The 16,907-nt window shown below is 32.7% G+C and overlaps 1 protein-coding gene across 8 annotated transcripts in view; it reads right to left on the bottom strand.

Annotated features, from left to right (window-relative positions):
- The window catches only part of Lcorl (ligand dependent nuclear receptor corepressor like), a 141,529-nt gene that overhangs the window by 94,856 nt on the left and 29,766 nt on the right, over positions 1-16,907 (bottom strand). For 7 of the 8 annotated variants that reach the window (XM_026403530.2, XM_077803429.1, XM_077803430.1 and 4 more), the window contains exons 3-4: positions 7,183-7,262; positions 6,106-6,235 (exon numbers count right to left, since the gene is read on the bottom strand). The exons of the other annotated variant lie outside the window; for it this stretch is intronic. In XM_026403530.2, coding sequence (XP_026259315.1) covers positions 6,106-6,235; positions 7,183-7,262 — 210 coding nt within the window. The remainder of the gene's footprint in view (positions 1-6,105; positions 6,236-7,182; positions 7,263-16,907) is intronic. 8 annotated transcript variants of the gene reach the window in all.

Here is a 16,907-nt window from a genome sequence, read left to right as displayed (position 1 = left end):
AAGAATCAAAAGGATTACAATTTCCAAGAAACCAAAAAAGGAAAGTGATTAACTTTTTGACATGATGCTGAAGAAGGTAAATACTAATTGGTTTTTCTTTAAAAAGGACAAGATGGAAATACAACGAAATTGATAAAACAATTTTAATGGAATGAAAGGGAAGAAAGTTTAATCAGGAAGGACAGAAAAGAGAAATGGAGATGGTAAATGTATGGATAATAACAAATATTTATTAAACTCCTACTTTATGCCAAGTCCTGGAGATGTACCACTTAGCCAAAGAACAAAAATCACACAGAATACAGACAATAGATTAATTAGTTAAATAATAAAAGGTGATTGTGCTACAAAAAGGAAAGGTGACTTTTAGTTGCTGGAGGTATAAACAGAGATGTGTAAAATAAGTACTGAAAGACAGGAAACCAAGACATAACTGGGTATTTAACACTAGTCAAGTTCAAATGTTGTGGGTCAAGTATGCAATAAATGGGAAATAAACACAGGTGTTTTTTTTTTGTTTGTTTGTTTGTTTTTTGCTGCCATGACCAAAAGACCTGACGAGAACAATTAAAGGAGGAAAAGTTTATTTGGGAGCTCACGGTTTCAGAGGTCTCAGTCCACAGATGACCAGCTCCGTCATGCTAGGTCCAATGTGATGCAGAACATCATGGCAAAAGTGTATGGTGGAGGAAAGCAGTTGGGAGCAAAGCACCAAGGAGCAGAAAAAGAGATTCCCCTCACTATGAACAAGATACATATCCCAAAGGCATACCCCAAAAAGACAAACCTTCTCCAGCCACAACCTACCTACCTACAGTTACCACCCAGCTAATCCCTATTAGTGGATTAATACATTGGTTAAGTTATGGATCTCATAATCCAATCATTTCACCTCTAAACTTTTTTGCATAGTCTCACACATGAACTTTTGGGGATACCTCACATCTAAACAAAACAACAGGTAAGGTTCAAAGAGGCAAACAAAGATGACAAAAGGAGAGATATAAAAATACATTATTTCATAACATGAAAAAATGACCCATAGGGATTAAGCATAAAAGGTGAACTGAATAAAGAAAGAATGTAATGAGAAGACAATGAACAGTTTAAAGTGGTATAGTCAACAGATTAAAGCTGCAATATTGCAACCTAATATGTTTTTGGGTTGTCCTTCTATCTTTTCTGAGTAATGTGTTCCAAAGTAATGTCTATATCTATGTCAAAACATACTGTTTAATTGCTTTATATTATGTTCTGATAATTAGTAAATCAAGTCTCATTTATTACTTTGTTAAAAAATTAACTTGCTAATCACTGCTGTTTTTTTCACATGTATTTGAGAACCAACTTGTCAATGTCTATAATGCTGAATCTTCCTATTTAAAAATATAGAACAGAATTTCATGTATACAGGTTTTTAAATACCCTTTCATGAAAATCTTGCATGTTTCCTATTTCTACATAAAAATATATTTTGTTGCTATTATGAATTATAATATCCTTTTATTTTGTTTTGTAGTTCATCATTGCTAAAGTTAAAAAAAACCTGTTGGTTTTGTATATTGATTTTTGAATCTGATTACCTTATAATGTTAAGATATATTCTTAAATTTGGTAGGAGACCTTCAATGATACACAAAATTATAAGAGGTTATGAGGGGCAAGGGGGAGGGGGGGAAAAAAGGGAGAGAATTGAACAACAGCAGAGGAGGCAGAGAGGGAAGATGGGAGGGGAGGGGAGGGGGGATAGTAGGGGATAGGAAAGGTAGCAGAACACAACAGTCACTAATATGCCATTATGTAAAAATGTGAGTATGTAACAGATGTGATTCTGCAATCTGTATTTGGGGTAGAAATGGGAGTTCAAAACCCAATTGAGTCAAATGTATGAAAGATGATTTATCATGAGCTCTGTAATGTTTTGAACAATCAATAAAAAAAACCCGCATCACTTAAAAGATAGCTGCATTAAGTGAAAAGCAATCTAAAAGATTAACACTCTAAGAAACTCAACACTATCATCAGTCATAGTCCATTTGGTTAGTGAATTAAATTAGTATTTATTTCATACTTTAGTATAAAGCTTAAACATTAAGAGTTTGAATGGAAAATGGCCCGTGTTCCAAAAAATCATGGGAAACTTTATATATAAAACCTGGCTAACATTTAATTTAAGGGGATTAATAAGAGCTATCAAATAATTTTTCAAATAACTTCATCAAATCCAACAATATCATCTTTAGGAAAAACAACAAAAACAAAAAACCCCACCATACCAGAATAGTTGTTATATGACTGTTACATTTATGGGAATAAATAAAAGAAGAGCAGGAAAAAAAATGGATCAAGAAGAGCTTCATTTTATTATATATTTAGCAATATGTTGTACTTAGGTACCATGCCCATACTATTTGTCCCATTTAGTCAAGTCCAAGAGCTTTAATTTAAAAATAAAAGAGACATCTTCCTAAATGGAAGCCAGTGACTTGCACACTTCAGGTGTGATCCGAGAATATGAAGCTAAAAGCAAAGTAATTTAGTTTACATTTCATGTAGATAGTTTTGGACAGATATTTTGAATGTATAGGTCTAGGTCTATCCACTTTCAAAACATGTTGAATGACATTCAGACTACACACAGCAATATTTACAATGTAGGAAAAGAAACTATATGTACATGCTAAATAATTTACGTGGATATAAATAATAACTGGATATAGTTTAACTTAGTACTAATTAATGCATTCAAGAAATATTTACTAAGGATCCAGGATATGACAGGTAATGTCCCAGATGCTGAGGTTCTGGAATAAACTAAATAAAATCCATATCATCATGGAGATTTCATTTTATTCTAGCATGCTAGTTACTTTAAAGTTAACTTCTAGAAGGAATTCAATTTTGAAATAGTTCTAAAGTAAAGAACACATAAAACTAGTTAAAAGTTCACTTTTGGACTAGGACATTTCTCCCCTATTCTATGTTTAACACTTTAAGAGCATTTTCTACTAGCTTCTAATTACAGGAGACTGTATGAGATGTATTTAGATGAGGTAAAAAGCTTTCTCCATTCCCAAAGAAGGTCTAATGTCACTGGCATTTCTATAATCTGTGTATTATTAAATACTAAGAGAACTAATCATTAAAAAGGAGAAACATAATATATAGTAGTTCATATTAAAGAAAAATAATAATTCAAATAAAACATATTCTAATCCTAGGCTACTAAACATCAGAGAATGGAAAGTTCTCTCTCTTTCTCTTTTTTTCTTTTGCATAATCCTGGGGATCAAACCCAGTGCCTAGCACATACCAGCAAGCCCTCTTCCACTGAACTACATTTATCAGCCCATTTTTTTCCACTTAATATTTTTTTAAATGAGATGCTTTTCACATAGAACAGCTTCCATATCATTAATTTCTTCTTGAAAGGTACAGATATTTCTTCAAATATTCATAACACAGAACTAAAAGATATGCTATTTAATTTCACTAAGCTTCATTGTCCCTACCTGTTAACATGATAGTAAGAGTACCTATGTCTTATTATTGTTTTGGAATTGAATGAGGTAAGGCATATAAAAGGCTAAGCACTCAATCATAATTGATAATATCAATTATCACTGTTATTCCAGGTATTAATAGTCTCAAATACAGTTTATATTTATCATTAGCACCATCCCAAGTTGGAAAACTCAATAAACGCTGGGTGTGGTGGCTCATGCCTATAATCCCAGTGGCTGGGGAGGCTGAGATAGCAGGACTGCAAATTCAAAGTCAGCCTCAGCAACTTAGTGAAGCCTTAAGCAACTGTCTCTACATAAAATTTTTTTTAAAGGGCTAGAGATGTGGCTCAGTGGTTAAGTGAATCTGGGTTCAGTCCCTGGTACCCCCCCCCCCAAAAAAAAAACCCAAAAAACTAACTCAATAAACAAACTTCAATAGGATAGTCAAAAAATATATGGTTTGCAAGACAGGATATATGGTTTGCAAGAGAGGATTAATATGGGATGTACCTCAATCTAAACAATGGATTTTCAAGAATCAGTAATAAAATGCTACCAATATCCAGAATTTCTACTAAAAATGACTGAATCTGGGAAAATTTCAAAAAACCAAAGTTTCATTAACAAGATGCTTCATCAATATTTATCGCAATTCCAAAGACCTAGAAGTATTTTCTGTCTTTAAAAACATATTTCTTGCCTTTTATTTCAAAGTAAACTTAAGAGTAGAATTCAAAATACAAACAACAAACCAGTAAATGGAGATAAGACCATTAAAAATTAAGATTTTATTTAAAAGATAGTATCTCTAGCTCCAATCTGGACAAACCATATTGGACTCTCAAATGATTCTATTTGGTGGCGGCGGAGGGTGGGGTGAGGGAGTGGGAGGACAACAAAAACTCAAGTAAAAGGCTGGGGATGTGACCCAGTGGTAGAGTGCTTCCCATAAATAAACAGACAGAACCCCCAGTAAACAGAAAAACTTACATTTTAACTTAATCTGAAAAGTGATGATGGACTACAAATGAAGGAATTAACAAATTTAAGACCTGAAGTAAAGCAAAAACACTAATAAGAATCTTCAATTTAAAAACTCTGCAATTTTTCAAAGGATCTTGAAGAAAACCCAAATGGAGAGGTCACTAAATATCCAAGAACACTCACCCAACCATTGGTAGAAGACCTCTTGGAGACCCAGATGCTTGAATCAGCTGAAATAGTACCAAGTTTTTACTGATTACTCTTAATAGGGCAATGGAGCACAGGCTAACTCCATATTATCAAAAATTAAAGGTTATTTTTATTAATTCCAGTTACTACCATTACAAAAAACTCCAAGGAAAAGGACAATGAGTAATAAATTCCAAGGTTAATAAAATTTATGTGTGCATATGTGCAAATGTGTATATTCCCTCCAGTTCTCTTAGTGCTGTAAGTCTGATTACTAAGTCTCATAAGTACATTGGCAGAAAAAAAATTTTCTAAATTAATATTATAAAATTCTTAAAGAATTTAAGAATGTAAAGTATTTTTAACATTGGTTCAGATAGAAAATTTTGAAAAAAGAATCTGCTTTTTTTTAATGATAATGCAAATTCCTCCACACTTAAGCACTTCAGTAACACAGAAAAAAGGTTTTAAACCAATGCAATTCTTTAGGCCTTTGAGTTACACTAAAGATTGTTCTAATCAGAGGAATCTCATATTTCAACACATAAAGGAACTCAATAACACTATAAAAGACCCTCAAAGTTGAAGACTATTTTCAACATTATTGATTAAAACATGAAAGTTATCAATTAATAGAAAATATCTAATGGTATCTAATTTTAACAAGAAATTAAAAAGAATCAACACTCCAGGTTGAGAAGATAGTTATGTATTTATCTCTAGAAGCTGAGGGACAGGATTAATCACACCCACCAAAAAAACACCATAACTTTATTCCAAAGTTCTATACATTAAGATTTAAAACAAAATTTAAAAAACATTCTTCTACTAAGGGAATTGCCAAGAACAAAAACTGGAAGATTCTAATTTTCCCAAGTAACTAAAATATAAAAACTACTTACTGCTCGACATATGCGGGACAAGTAATGAACAACTAAAGAATACTCATTTTGTATGAACAGTTTAAACAAACAAGTAAAAAAGAATATATTTTTAACGTCAAGTAAGCATATTCAAGTTAAATAAATACTGAAATAGGATGCCAGCAAATACACTCCAACCTAGCTGTTAAATGACTGAACTGTTACATATTAGGGATAAGCTTGCTATATAATATATGTATAATTTATTGAACATCCAAACTAAGGAAAACCAAAAGCATAAAAAAAGTGTTTTTAAAAGGTTTCTCTAACAGAGAAGAATGTATGATAAAGTCAGGAAGAGATGTGAGAATACCAGAAAGAAATGCTTAATATAAGATTAGCACTAAGAAAGATTAAGAATACTATTATCCTTAAAAATATAAAGAAAAAGGGTAAAGAAATGATTTAGAGAACAGCAATTGACATAAAAAATGACTGTGAGAAGAATTCAAACATTTTAGAATTCTATTGCAAATTTAAATGACAAAATATACCAATATTACCTTTCTTTCGAAAGAGTGCATTTAGGTAATTTTCTGCTTGGCATTCAATCTTATCAGTGTTGGACTGGCCCTGAGATGATAGCTCCTCCGTTGGTGTTGACTGTGAAGAATCAAGAGATGGTATACAATCCTAAGATTACAAGAAAAACAACATACTAAATTACTTTTATTAAAACATTGAGTTCCATTAAAAATGGCAAAAAATTTCTCTAAATGTTAATTTGTTCTAATTTATGCATATTAACTTATATTAAAAAAACATAAAAAATTCAGGTCACGAGTTAGGAAAAAGGAAATTTATCTGATAGAGGGCCCAAACAGCTATTCCTTAGCAAAACTAAATAAAAAAAAAAAAGAGAGAGAGCAGACAAAATAGAAAATGTTACTAAATAAATTAACTATATGGCATACCAGCAAGCTAATCCAAAGAGGTGTTTTTTTTTTCTTTCTATTTAAAACAACACAGCAGATATGTTTACCCACTAATCTGAACAAAGTCAGTACAAATTTTCTTCTGAGTCCTTCTCATAAAAATAGATAGGAGTCATGATTTCTACCATCCAAGAAGTAGTAGATTGTATGGTTTATGTTCTGGATATAGCAGACACTGACATATTTCAACATTTACCCAGGAAATATTTATGACAGCCAAAAGACTTCAGAAGTGAGTGAAAGGCTAAAAGATAGTAGCAGCATATCATCCCCTAACTATTAATTCCTAAAAAAATTATCCTGTAGGGTGACTGTAGGGTGGCCTCAGATCCAACTAGGCTTTCATGCTTATCCTTCTATACCTAACTAACAAAATGACCTGAAGTGAATTTCATGGGTCAGAGAATAATAAGGGAAAAAATGTGAAATAAGTCAAAGACAAATTTTCTAGGATTTTTCACCTGCAAAGCTAAACTAAATATTGGACTTTCAACATAAGACTTTAAAATATTCTTTTCATTTAGCAAAATTGTTTTATAACTTTTATCATGTAACAATTTTTCAGAAGAAATTAAGTTAAAAGAAAAAGAAGCATGTTATAATTGTGCAATTAATTTACAAATAATTTATGGCACTATAACTTACACTGACTGCTTCTCTCTGTAGGTTACAAAATGAGCATTTTTCATCCATAGACCAGTCAGTCAGCTCTTCTGGTTCACAGTCTTTAAAAGAGGAAAAATATTCATTAAAATACATTAACCTTATTAAAATCAAGAAAATTACCACTCTCCACAGCAATGGCAAGAAAAAAAGACAAGAAAAATTTTAAAATAAACAAGAAACATAAAAACCTAACTAGTAATATTTAAGGGAGAAGGCCTAACTTCAAAATTGAACTATGATATCTAGAAAGAAATAATCAGAGGCCAGAAAGAGAATAATTTTACACTCTATTTTTTTAATATTTATTTTTTAGTTGTAGTTGTACACAATACCTTTATTTTATTTATTCATCTTTTTGCTAAGGTTCGAACCCAAAGGCCTTGCATGTGCTAGGAAAGTGCTTTACCAGGAATCACAACCCCAGCCCTAATTTTACACTCTTTAAAAACAAAATAGCAAGAACAGTGAGTTGTGTCATAAATTAACAAATTTCCTACAATAAGGTTTTTTTGGGGGGATGGGTACCAGGGAGTCAACCCAGGAGCACCACTGAGCCACATCCCCAGCCTTTCTTTATATTTTAATTACAAACAAAGTCTCACTGAGTTGCTAAGTGCCTCCATAATTTGCTGAGGCTAGCTTTGAACTTCTGATCTTCCTGCCTTAGCCTCCCAAGTTGCTGAGATTACAGAGGTGAGCCACCATGCTGGCTCATACAATAGGGTTTTCAGTATCACGGAACATTTTCAAAGACTCAATTTTTCACTGTTCATTAATTTTAACTTTTATTGGGCTGGGGTTGTGGCTCAGCAGTAGAGTGCTTGCCTAGCACATTCAAGGCCCTGGGTTCGATCCTCAGCACCACATGAAAATAAAGAAAATAAAAGTATTGTGTACAACTATTTAATTTTTTTTTTTACTTTTATTTTCCCTAAGAAAGAAACCAGAACAAAAATGGAGACATGGGGAAGAAAGGAATAGATTTTGTGCAACACACAATAGAGAAATAGAAGAAAGTCAAAGTTTACAGATTTGAGACAATGAAATGATGCCTAAAAAAACAAGTACCAAGCCACAGCTCAAAAATCACATCAGATATCTGTGATATTTTTGAAGACTTTATTATAAGATAGTAAAAAAATCAGTTAAACAAATAAGGCATATTATTCAATACAAAATGTGTTTTTTTTTTCAGAAGGCTACTCCTTATAATCCAATGGTTGAACCGCTGGTTGAAATATATTAAAAGTTTATGAAAAACAAAGATATTTTCTACTCAAGAAATTTGATGAAAGTATAATACCACTCTAACTATATTTAGTAGAGACACTGATTTTCAAAATTAACCTTGTAGTAGACTAGCCCTCCTTTTTTTCCCCCAAATAAATTCAACACAATTTTTATTGTCTGAGGCAGTTACATGGCAACTAATCTGAAAAACCTTGATATGCTACAGAAATTTCTCATTGTTTTGAATACACTATGATACTGAATAAAGTATAGAGAAATAGATTACTTTTTTGAGAATGATAATGAATAAATACTAGTAAAAATCAGCCCCTATGACCCTGTCCCCAACACCAATCCAAATACAGAAATAGAAGATAATAGGTTGGAAGTAGTATAGAGTAGTCATCTCTCCCTTTGATTTCCACAGTGGCCAACAAATAGTAATATTTACATAAATGTGGAAAGGGTAGGAAATGGTTATGACCCAGGATAATGTAATAAAAAAAGATAGCTAGATTTGAAGTCTCTGAAAATCTGGGATGAAAACACTTTTGTAAATAGTTGTGACCTTTTTAAACCACAAAAGTATTTTGTTTTAATTGCCTTGTGTGTAAAATGAGAAAATGTGTAAAATCACCTCATTTGTAAATCAATTGAAGAAAAGTATGAAAATGTTATCAAGTATAAAACATCACACAAAGGCTAGTCTTTAACGACTTTAAGACAATTGTCAATTGAAGGAAAAAACATGCAGAGAATACATCATTTATTTTTAGTTTTTTTTTTTTTTAAATAGGACTACTTCAAGGTAACACTAATTAAAACAAATACCTACACAGTTAAATAAAGTGGCACTGAATAATCAATTGACTAAATAAAAGCCATTAAAATTTGCAAAATTCAAAAATTTACAGGATTACTTACAAATATTTAATAATTACTCTTTGATAGTAATTTTTTATTTTCAGCCCAAATAAATGGTGATGAGATACATTTTTTTTCTATATGGGAAAGTAGATGTGAAAAATCAACTATAGACCAGATTGTTCCTCTCCTAAGACTATCTTCTCATGTCATTAAAAATAAAATACATATTAATTATATCTCAGAGACTGACAGTAAATCAGATATTTCTAATATAAGTTAACTTCCATTTTGAAATGTTAATACACGTAGGCATAAGCTCAAAAGATATTAAACAATGTACTTTATAAAAAAGGAATGACTGTAAATGACTGACAAAGATCAATCTTTCCATCTTTCCTTGTAACTGGGTATGCCTCAAATCAATTAATAGTCCATCTCCAATCATATTATCTAATCTACAGAAAGTTAACAGACTAAAATGAGAGAAACTTGGTACTGAAACAAGAGCTTTTCTACATGTTAGATATGACCTCAGACAAGTAAAACTTATATATATTTGCAAAATGAGAATAATATTACAGCTGTAATAAATATTAAAACACCTAAGTCCAAAATATGTTACTTTCATTTTCTTCTAAACAATCTTACTTTTTAAAAATTTGAAATTCTTTTCATTACTATTCATTCATAGGATATAAATTTAGACTTCCCAAGGGGAAAGTCCAATTAAAAGTCACAGGAGGTGGGGGATGTGAGCTAGACTTTTCATGAATATTATCAAACACTGGGGGTAAATATGATTTTATGGAAAAGGCTAAACAGTGGATAGCACTATTAAAAATAATTTTTCATTATGAAACAAGATACTATATTGAAAAGTACAAAAGAAAAAAGAAAAATTACAATACCATCATGCAGAAATAATTGACATTTACTATATTTCCACTCAGTTTATATTCTAGGCTTTTTAAAAAATTAGGATCACCTGGTTCTTTGAAAAGAAATTGATAACTCTCTAGCTAGATATATTAGGGAAAAACTCAAATTTTTAATATCAGAATAAAATGAACCATCACTACTGATTCTGCAGATTTAAAATAAAGAAAAATTGTGAATAATTCATAAAATCTCTTACAAATTTAATAATTTTTAGGTGAAATGGCCTAATTCCTCAACAGGTATAAGTTACCAAAAGTATAAACAGAAAAACTCAAAAGACCCTCATCTATTAAAGTAATTAAGTCAATAATTAAATACTTTCTAAACCAGAAGCACCAGCTCAGATGTTTCCCTATAATCTCTTCCATAAAACAAAAAGCAGAGGAATTATTATCTTACTTTTCTATGATTCCATCATTACCTGTGGAAAATTCCATCATTACATCTCACCCAAGAAGATATACAGATGGCAAATATGTATGTAGAAAAAAAAACTTAATACTAAAGAGATCAATAGGGCGTTATAAAATAAGACAACAACATACTACTACATCCCTATTATACAGGTTAAGTTAAAATTCAAATCAATGACAATGTCAAATGCTAGTGGAGATGTGGAACAATAGCAAACTTCATTCACTGCTGGTGGGAATTTAAATGACACAGCTGTTTTTCAAGATACTCTGGCAGTTTCTAACAAACCTAAACATGGTCTCTCTACAATCTTACAATGATGCTCCTAGGAATTTACCAAAAATGAGTTAAAAATTTTTGTCTCTCATAAAATACTTGTTGCCTGTATTCTTCATAATTGCCATCTGACTATAGTGAGATGAAATCTTAGTTTTGATTTGCATTTCTCTAATTGCTAGAGATGTTGAATACTTTTCATATATTTGTTGATCAATTGTATTTCTTCTTCTGTGAAGTGTCTGTTCAGTTCCTTAGTCCATTTATTGATTGGGTTATTTGATTTTTTGGTTTTAAGTTTTTTGAGTTCTTTATATAGCCTAGAGATTAATGCTTTATCGGAGGTACATGTGGTAAAGATTTTCTCCCAATCTGTAGGCTCTCTCTTCACATTATTGTTTCCTCTGGTAAGAACAAGCTTTTTAGTTGGGATTCATCCCATTTATTAATTCTTGATTCTACTTCTTGTGTTTTAGGAGTCTTGTTAAGGAAGTCAGATCCTAGGCCAACAAGGTGAAGAGTTGGGCCTCTTTTTTCTTCTATTAGGAGCAGAGTCTCTGTTCTAGTGCTTAAGTCTTTGATCCACTTTGAGTTGATTTTTGTGCAGGGTGAGAGACCGAGATTTAATTTCATTTTGCTACATATGAATTTCCAGTTTTACCAGTACCATTTGTTGAATAGGCTATCTTTTCTCCAGTGAATGTTTTTAGCACCCTTGTCTGGTATGAGGTAACCATATTTATGTGGGTTTTTCTCTGTATCCTCTGTTCTGTACCATTGGTCGACAAGTCTATTTTGGTGCCAATATCATGCCATTTTTGTTACTATACCTCTGCAAATTGGTGAAAGCACTATGGAAAGCAGTATGGAGATTCCTCAGAAAACTGGGAATGGAACCACCATTTAACCCAGTTATGCCAAAGGACTTAAAATCAGCGTACAATAGTGATGCAGCCATGTCAATTTTTATTTCAGCTCAATTCACAGTAGCTAAACTATGGAACCAACCTAGGTGTTCCTCAATAGATAAATGGATAAAGAAAATGTGGTATATATACTCAATGGAATATTATTCAGCTTTAAAGAACAGTAAAATTATGGCATTTGCCAGTAAATGGCTGGAGTTGGGAAATATCATGCTAAGGGAAATAAGCCAATCCCACAAAACCAAAGGCTGAATGTTTTCTCTACTATGCAGATACTAATTCACAATAAGGCAGGGGCAGGCACTAGGGAAGAACAGTGTTACCTTAGATTAGGTAGAGAGAAGTGATGGGAAGAAAGTAGAATGAAACAGACATTATTACTATATGTATATATGTGACGACATGACAAATATGATTCTGCAACATGTATACTCAGAAAAATGAAATTATATCCCATCTATGTATATCAAAGTACATTAATGCATTCTACTGTCTTGTATAACTAATTAAAACAAAAATAACTTATATATGAACATTTAAGAGAAGCTTTAATCATAATTACCAACACTTGAAAGTGACCAAATATCTGTAAACAGGAGAATGGATAAGCAAACTGTGGTATATATGCATAAGGCAAGTATTATTCAGCAATGAAGAGAAAACTGCTACTGAGCCACAAAAAGACAGAGACCCTTAAATACATACTACTAAGTAAAAGAAGCAAATCTGGGAAAGCAATATACTTTATCATCCCAAATGTATGACATTATAGAAAAGTTAAAGCTTTAGAGACAGTAAAAAGATCCACTGTTTTGCTCAGGCTGAGAGAGAAAGGGAAGGAATGAACAGTATAATACAAGAGATTTTTAGAGTTGTGATACCACTGGATATCATACCATAATGGTGGACATATGATACTGTATACTGGAAAAACTCACAGCTGTACAACACACAAAAAATGAGCCTAATGTAGATTTTGGACTTTTGGTAATGATAAGGTATCAATATTGGCTCAACAAAAGATATTAATATAGGAGCTATATATGGGATCTCTGTACTTTCTGCTCAATTATATTTATAAATGTAAAACTGCTCTAAATATATTAATTTAAAGTTGAAATCATAGGGGTTGGGTTTGTGGCTCAGCAGTAGTGCACTTGCCTGGCATGTGTGAGACACTGGGTTCAATTCTCAGCACCGAGTATAAATAAATAAAATAAAGGTCTATCAACAACTAGAAAAAAATTGGAATCATATTATATAGTTAGGCTTATTTATCACAAATATTTACCATGTTCAAATGTACTTCTAAATAACTTTGAACAGGTAAGTTCGGTCCATCAAAGTATTATAATTTATAATTATAATATCCTATTGCTGAATATTTAAGCATGGTTCTCTAATTGTGGTACTACAAACACTATGATAATTACATTGTCTTTACCTCATATAAGTATAGCTACATATGTGATTAAAGCTGATATAATTTATATAGCTAACAATAAAACAGTATTAAATCTCCGATTTTAGTTATATAATACAATCATTAATTCACAATTGAAAACTACTGGCAGCCCCTTCCCCAAGAGAATAAACTGGTCTAAGTAAGACTTCAGAAAGGATTAAGCATGGCAGAAAATAAGAACAAATTTTTGCTTTACAAGTCCTATGTGGTCTGAAGTTTTCTTTCTTTGATGTTCTTTGCCTGGTTTTGGAATCAGGGTGATACTGGCTCTTAGAATGAGTTTGAAAATGATCCCTCTTTTTCTACTTTATGAAATAATTTGAAGAGTACAGGTATTAGTTCTCATTAAAGGTCTTATAGAATTCAGATGTGTATCCATCTGGTCCTGAGTTTTTCCTTGGTTGGTAGGCTTCTGATGGCATCTTCTATTTCATTACTTGAAACTGATCTGTTTAAATCATGTATATCATCCTGATTCAATTTGGGCAAATCATAAGACTCTACAAATTTGTCAATGCCTTCAATATTTTCTATTTTATTAGAGCACAAGTTTTCAAAATAATTTCTAATTATCTTCTGTATTTCTGTAGTGTCTGCTGTGATATTTCCTTTTTCATCATGTATGTTAGTAATTTGAGTTTTCTCCCTCCTTCTCTTCATTAGCAATAAATGGGCCAAGGAACTGAACAGACACTTCTCAGAAGATGATATACAATCAATCAACAAATATATGAAAAATGTTCAACATCTCTAGCAATTAGAGAAATACAAATCAAAACTACTCTTAAGATTTCATCTCCTCCAGTCAGAATGGCAGCTATTAAGAATAGAAACAATAAGTGTTGGCGAGGATGTGGGAGGAAAAGGCACACTCATACATTGCTGGTGGGACTGCAAATTGGTGCAGCCAATAATGGAAAGCAGTATGGAAATTTCTTGGAAATGGAACCACCATCTGACCCAGCTATCCCACTACTCAGTCTATACCAAAGGACTTAAAAACAGCATACTACAAGGACACAGCCACATCAATATTTGTAGCAGCACAACTCACAATAAATAGCTAAACTGTGGGACCAACCTATAAGTTAAATTAGCAAATCCCAAAAAAAAACAAGTGTGGAATGTTTTCTGATATAAGGATGCTGATTCATAATGGGGTTGGTGGGGGGCATGGGAGGATTAGACAAACTCTAGATAGAGCAAAGGGGAGGGAGGGAAGGGTGAGGGAATGGGGGTAGGAAAGATAGTGAAATGAGATGAACACTGTTAGCCTAAGAACATGTATGAAGATACGAATGGTGTGACTCTACTTTGTATACAACCAGAGATATGAAAAATTGTGCTCTAATGTATAATATGAATTGTAATGCATCCTGCTGTCATATATAACAAATTAGAATAAAAAATTTTTAAAAAATTTAAAAAGTCCTATGTGGCAGGAGAAGTGCATTTAAGGCAGATGGAGAAAGATAAGCACAAATAACTATCCTTCCCCCCCCCCAAAAAAAAAGCATGAGAGAGGATATAAAGTGCAACTCTTCTGGAAATAATAAATATGTAAAGTTTATGACATTCAAAGTTTCTTCCGAGACCTCAGTCCACAAATGAGAAAACAGTTATGCTTTCTTCAAAAGGGTGAGTCATGAGACAAACCAAAGAGAGAAAACTAGAACTTCTGCTTTGTTTCCAACAAATTCACAACTAGCAGAAATTAAAAACCTCTTTCAAAGACCATTTAATCTGGAGGTGGTTGTGAACTGAATTAAAGAATTAAAATGTAAACTTCTCAAAAGAATAGTATGTACGATATAAATGTCTTCAACCTCAAAACACAGTGTGCCAAAGTTGATTTTTAATGTAGAAGGATTAAATTTGGAATGTTTTTCTAAAGAGATTTGAAACTAAAAGTCTGTTTAATCTATATGTATCTTAAAACTATGCATTTAATCTCATAATTAAAAGTAATTTATAGGAATATACAAAGATTTTTTGCTACCCAATTTATTTGGCTCCTGTGTTGCTAACAGTAGTAACAGCTCAGATCTCTAATGATACATCTAAAAGCATATATTAGTTCACTTGATTTCTGCATACAGACTTTGTTTAGTGAGAAATGCCCATCTTTTAGTGAATCTAGCAAGCCATTTTTAATAATGGTAACAACAAATGAAGCACCTTTATTTAGAAGAGAATTAGAAGCCAAGCTGTCTTAAAGATGCTTAAATGTTTGGAGGTATCTGTAATAAGAGTTTCTACATGCTTGCTTTTTTAGTTTGTTTTGTGGTACTGGGTTGAAACTAGGACCTCATGCATGCAAGGCAAACACTCTACCAATGAGTTCCACCAGTCTCCAGCCATCCACGGGCCGTGTGTGTGAGTTATGCACATCTGAGCTGTATGGGAGGATTGGTCTGGCACTGCATGCTGATTGGGCTGTGCAATGTTAAGTGCACCTTTCCTCTAGCTCTGCCTGTGATCCCACATAGCAACTGAGAGGGGTGTGACTTGCCAAGATGTCAATCAATCTGCTGACCACAAGACAGCACAAAGCAAGACTCCACCTTTTGAAACCCTATCCCCTGGCCCTATTGGGGGTAAAACATTCTATCAAAGCTCCTTTGTGTGCCCCTCCCCCAATAAAATAAAGAGATTCCGGGTGCACACTCTCTTTCCAGCACTGTCTGGCATGGAAGCTGACCCTTAAGTTCAGAGCCACCCTATCCTCGATCTTAGAAACTCATGTCTGTGTTTTGCATGATTTCTTCGCCGTTTTCTTAGTTTAATGATGCAGCCAGCTCCTTTGAACCCGGCTCATATCGTCGGCTGAGCCAGCTGGCAGGATCCACCCCCAGCCCCTATATGCTTTCTGAAGAGGCTTTATACTTTCATAACACTAATTTAATTTTCCCTCAAAAAGAAAGCATAGGGCTAGGGTTGTGGCTCAGTGGTAGAGCACTTGCCTAGAATGTGTGAGGCACTGAATTTGATTCTCAGCACCACATATAAAAGATTCACCAACATCTAAAACAATATTTTTTTTAAAAAAAGCCTGGATTTGTCCTTGCACGCTTGTAGATTTTACTGTAATTAACATCTCACTCTTTGGTCATCAAACTATGATTACAAACTTCTTTTAATTCAAGAAAAGGGAGAAAGAATTTACGTAAGGCACCTGAAGAAACAAAAAAGTTGAATACTTGGCATTAAAAAGGGCAGAGTTTGGGGCTGGGGTTGTGGCTCAGTGGTAGAGCGCTTGCCTCATGTGTGAGGCAATGGGTTCAATTTTCAGCACAACATTTAAATAATTGAATAAAATAAAGGTCCATCAACACTAAAAAAATTTTTTTTAAATGGCAGTGAAGTAAATATGTGCATACCTGTGAAAAAGACTGCCTGAAACCCAAAGTTTAACCAATTCATAGCTCTCTCTCCCCCCAACAAAGAACAAAAAAAGATATGTAAAGTACAAAACACATTTCAATTAAAAGAATAAGTGAAATGAGATTACAGACATTTAATTAAATCAATTAATTATAAAACTTACACAATGAAATCCCATTCAGTCACCAAACATTATGATCCAG

Source organism: Urocitellus parryii, chromosome 10 (assembly GCF_045843805.1).
Source record: "Urocitellus parryii isolate mUroPar1 chromosome 10, mUroPar1.hap1, whole genome shotgun sequence".
Lineage (NCBI taxonomy): Eukaryota > Metazoa > Chordata > Mammalia > Rodentia > Sciuridae > Urocitellus > Urocitellus parryii.
This window is presented reverse-complemented; position numbering and strand designations above follow the sequence as displayed.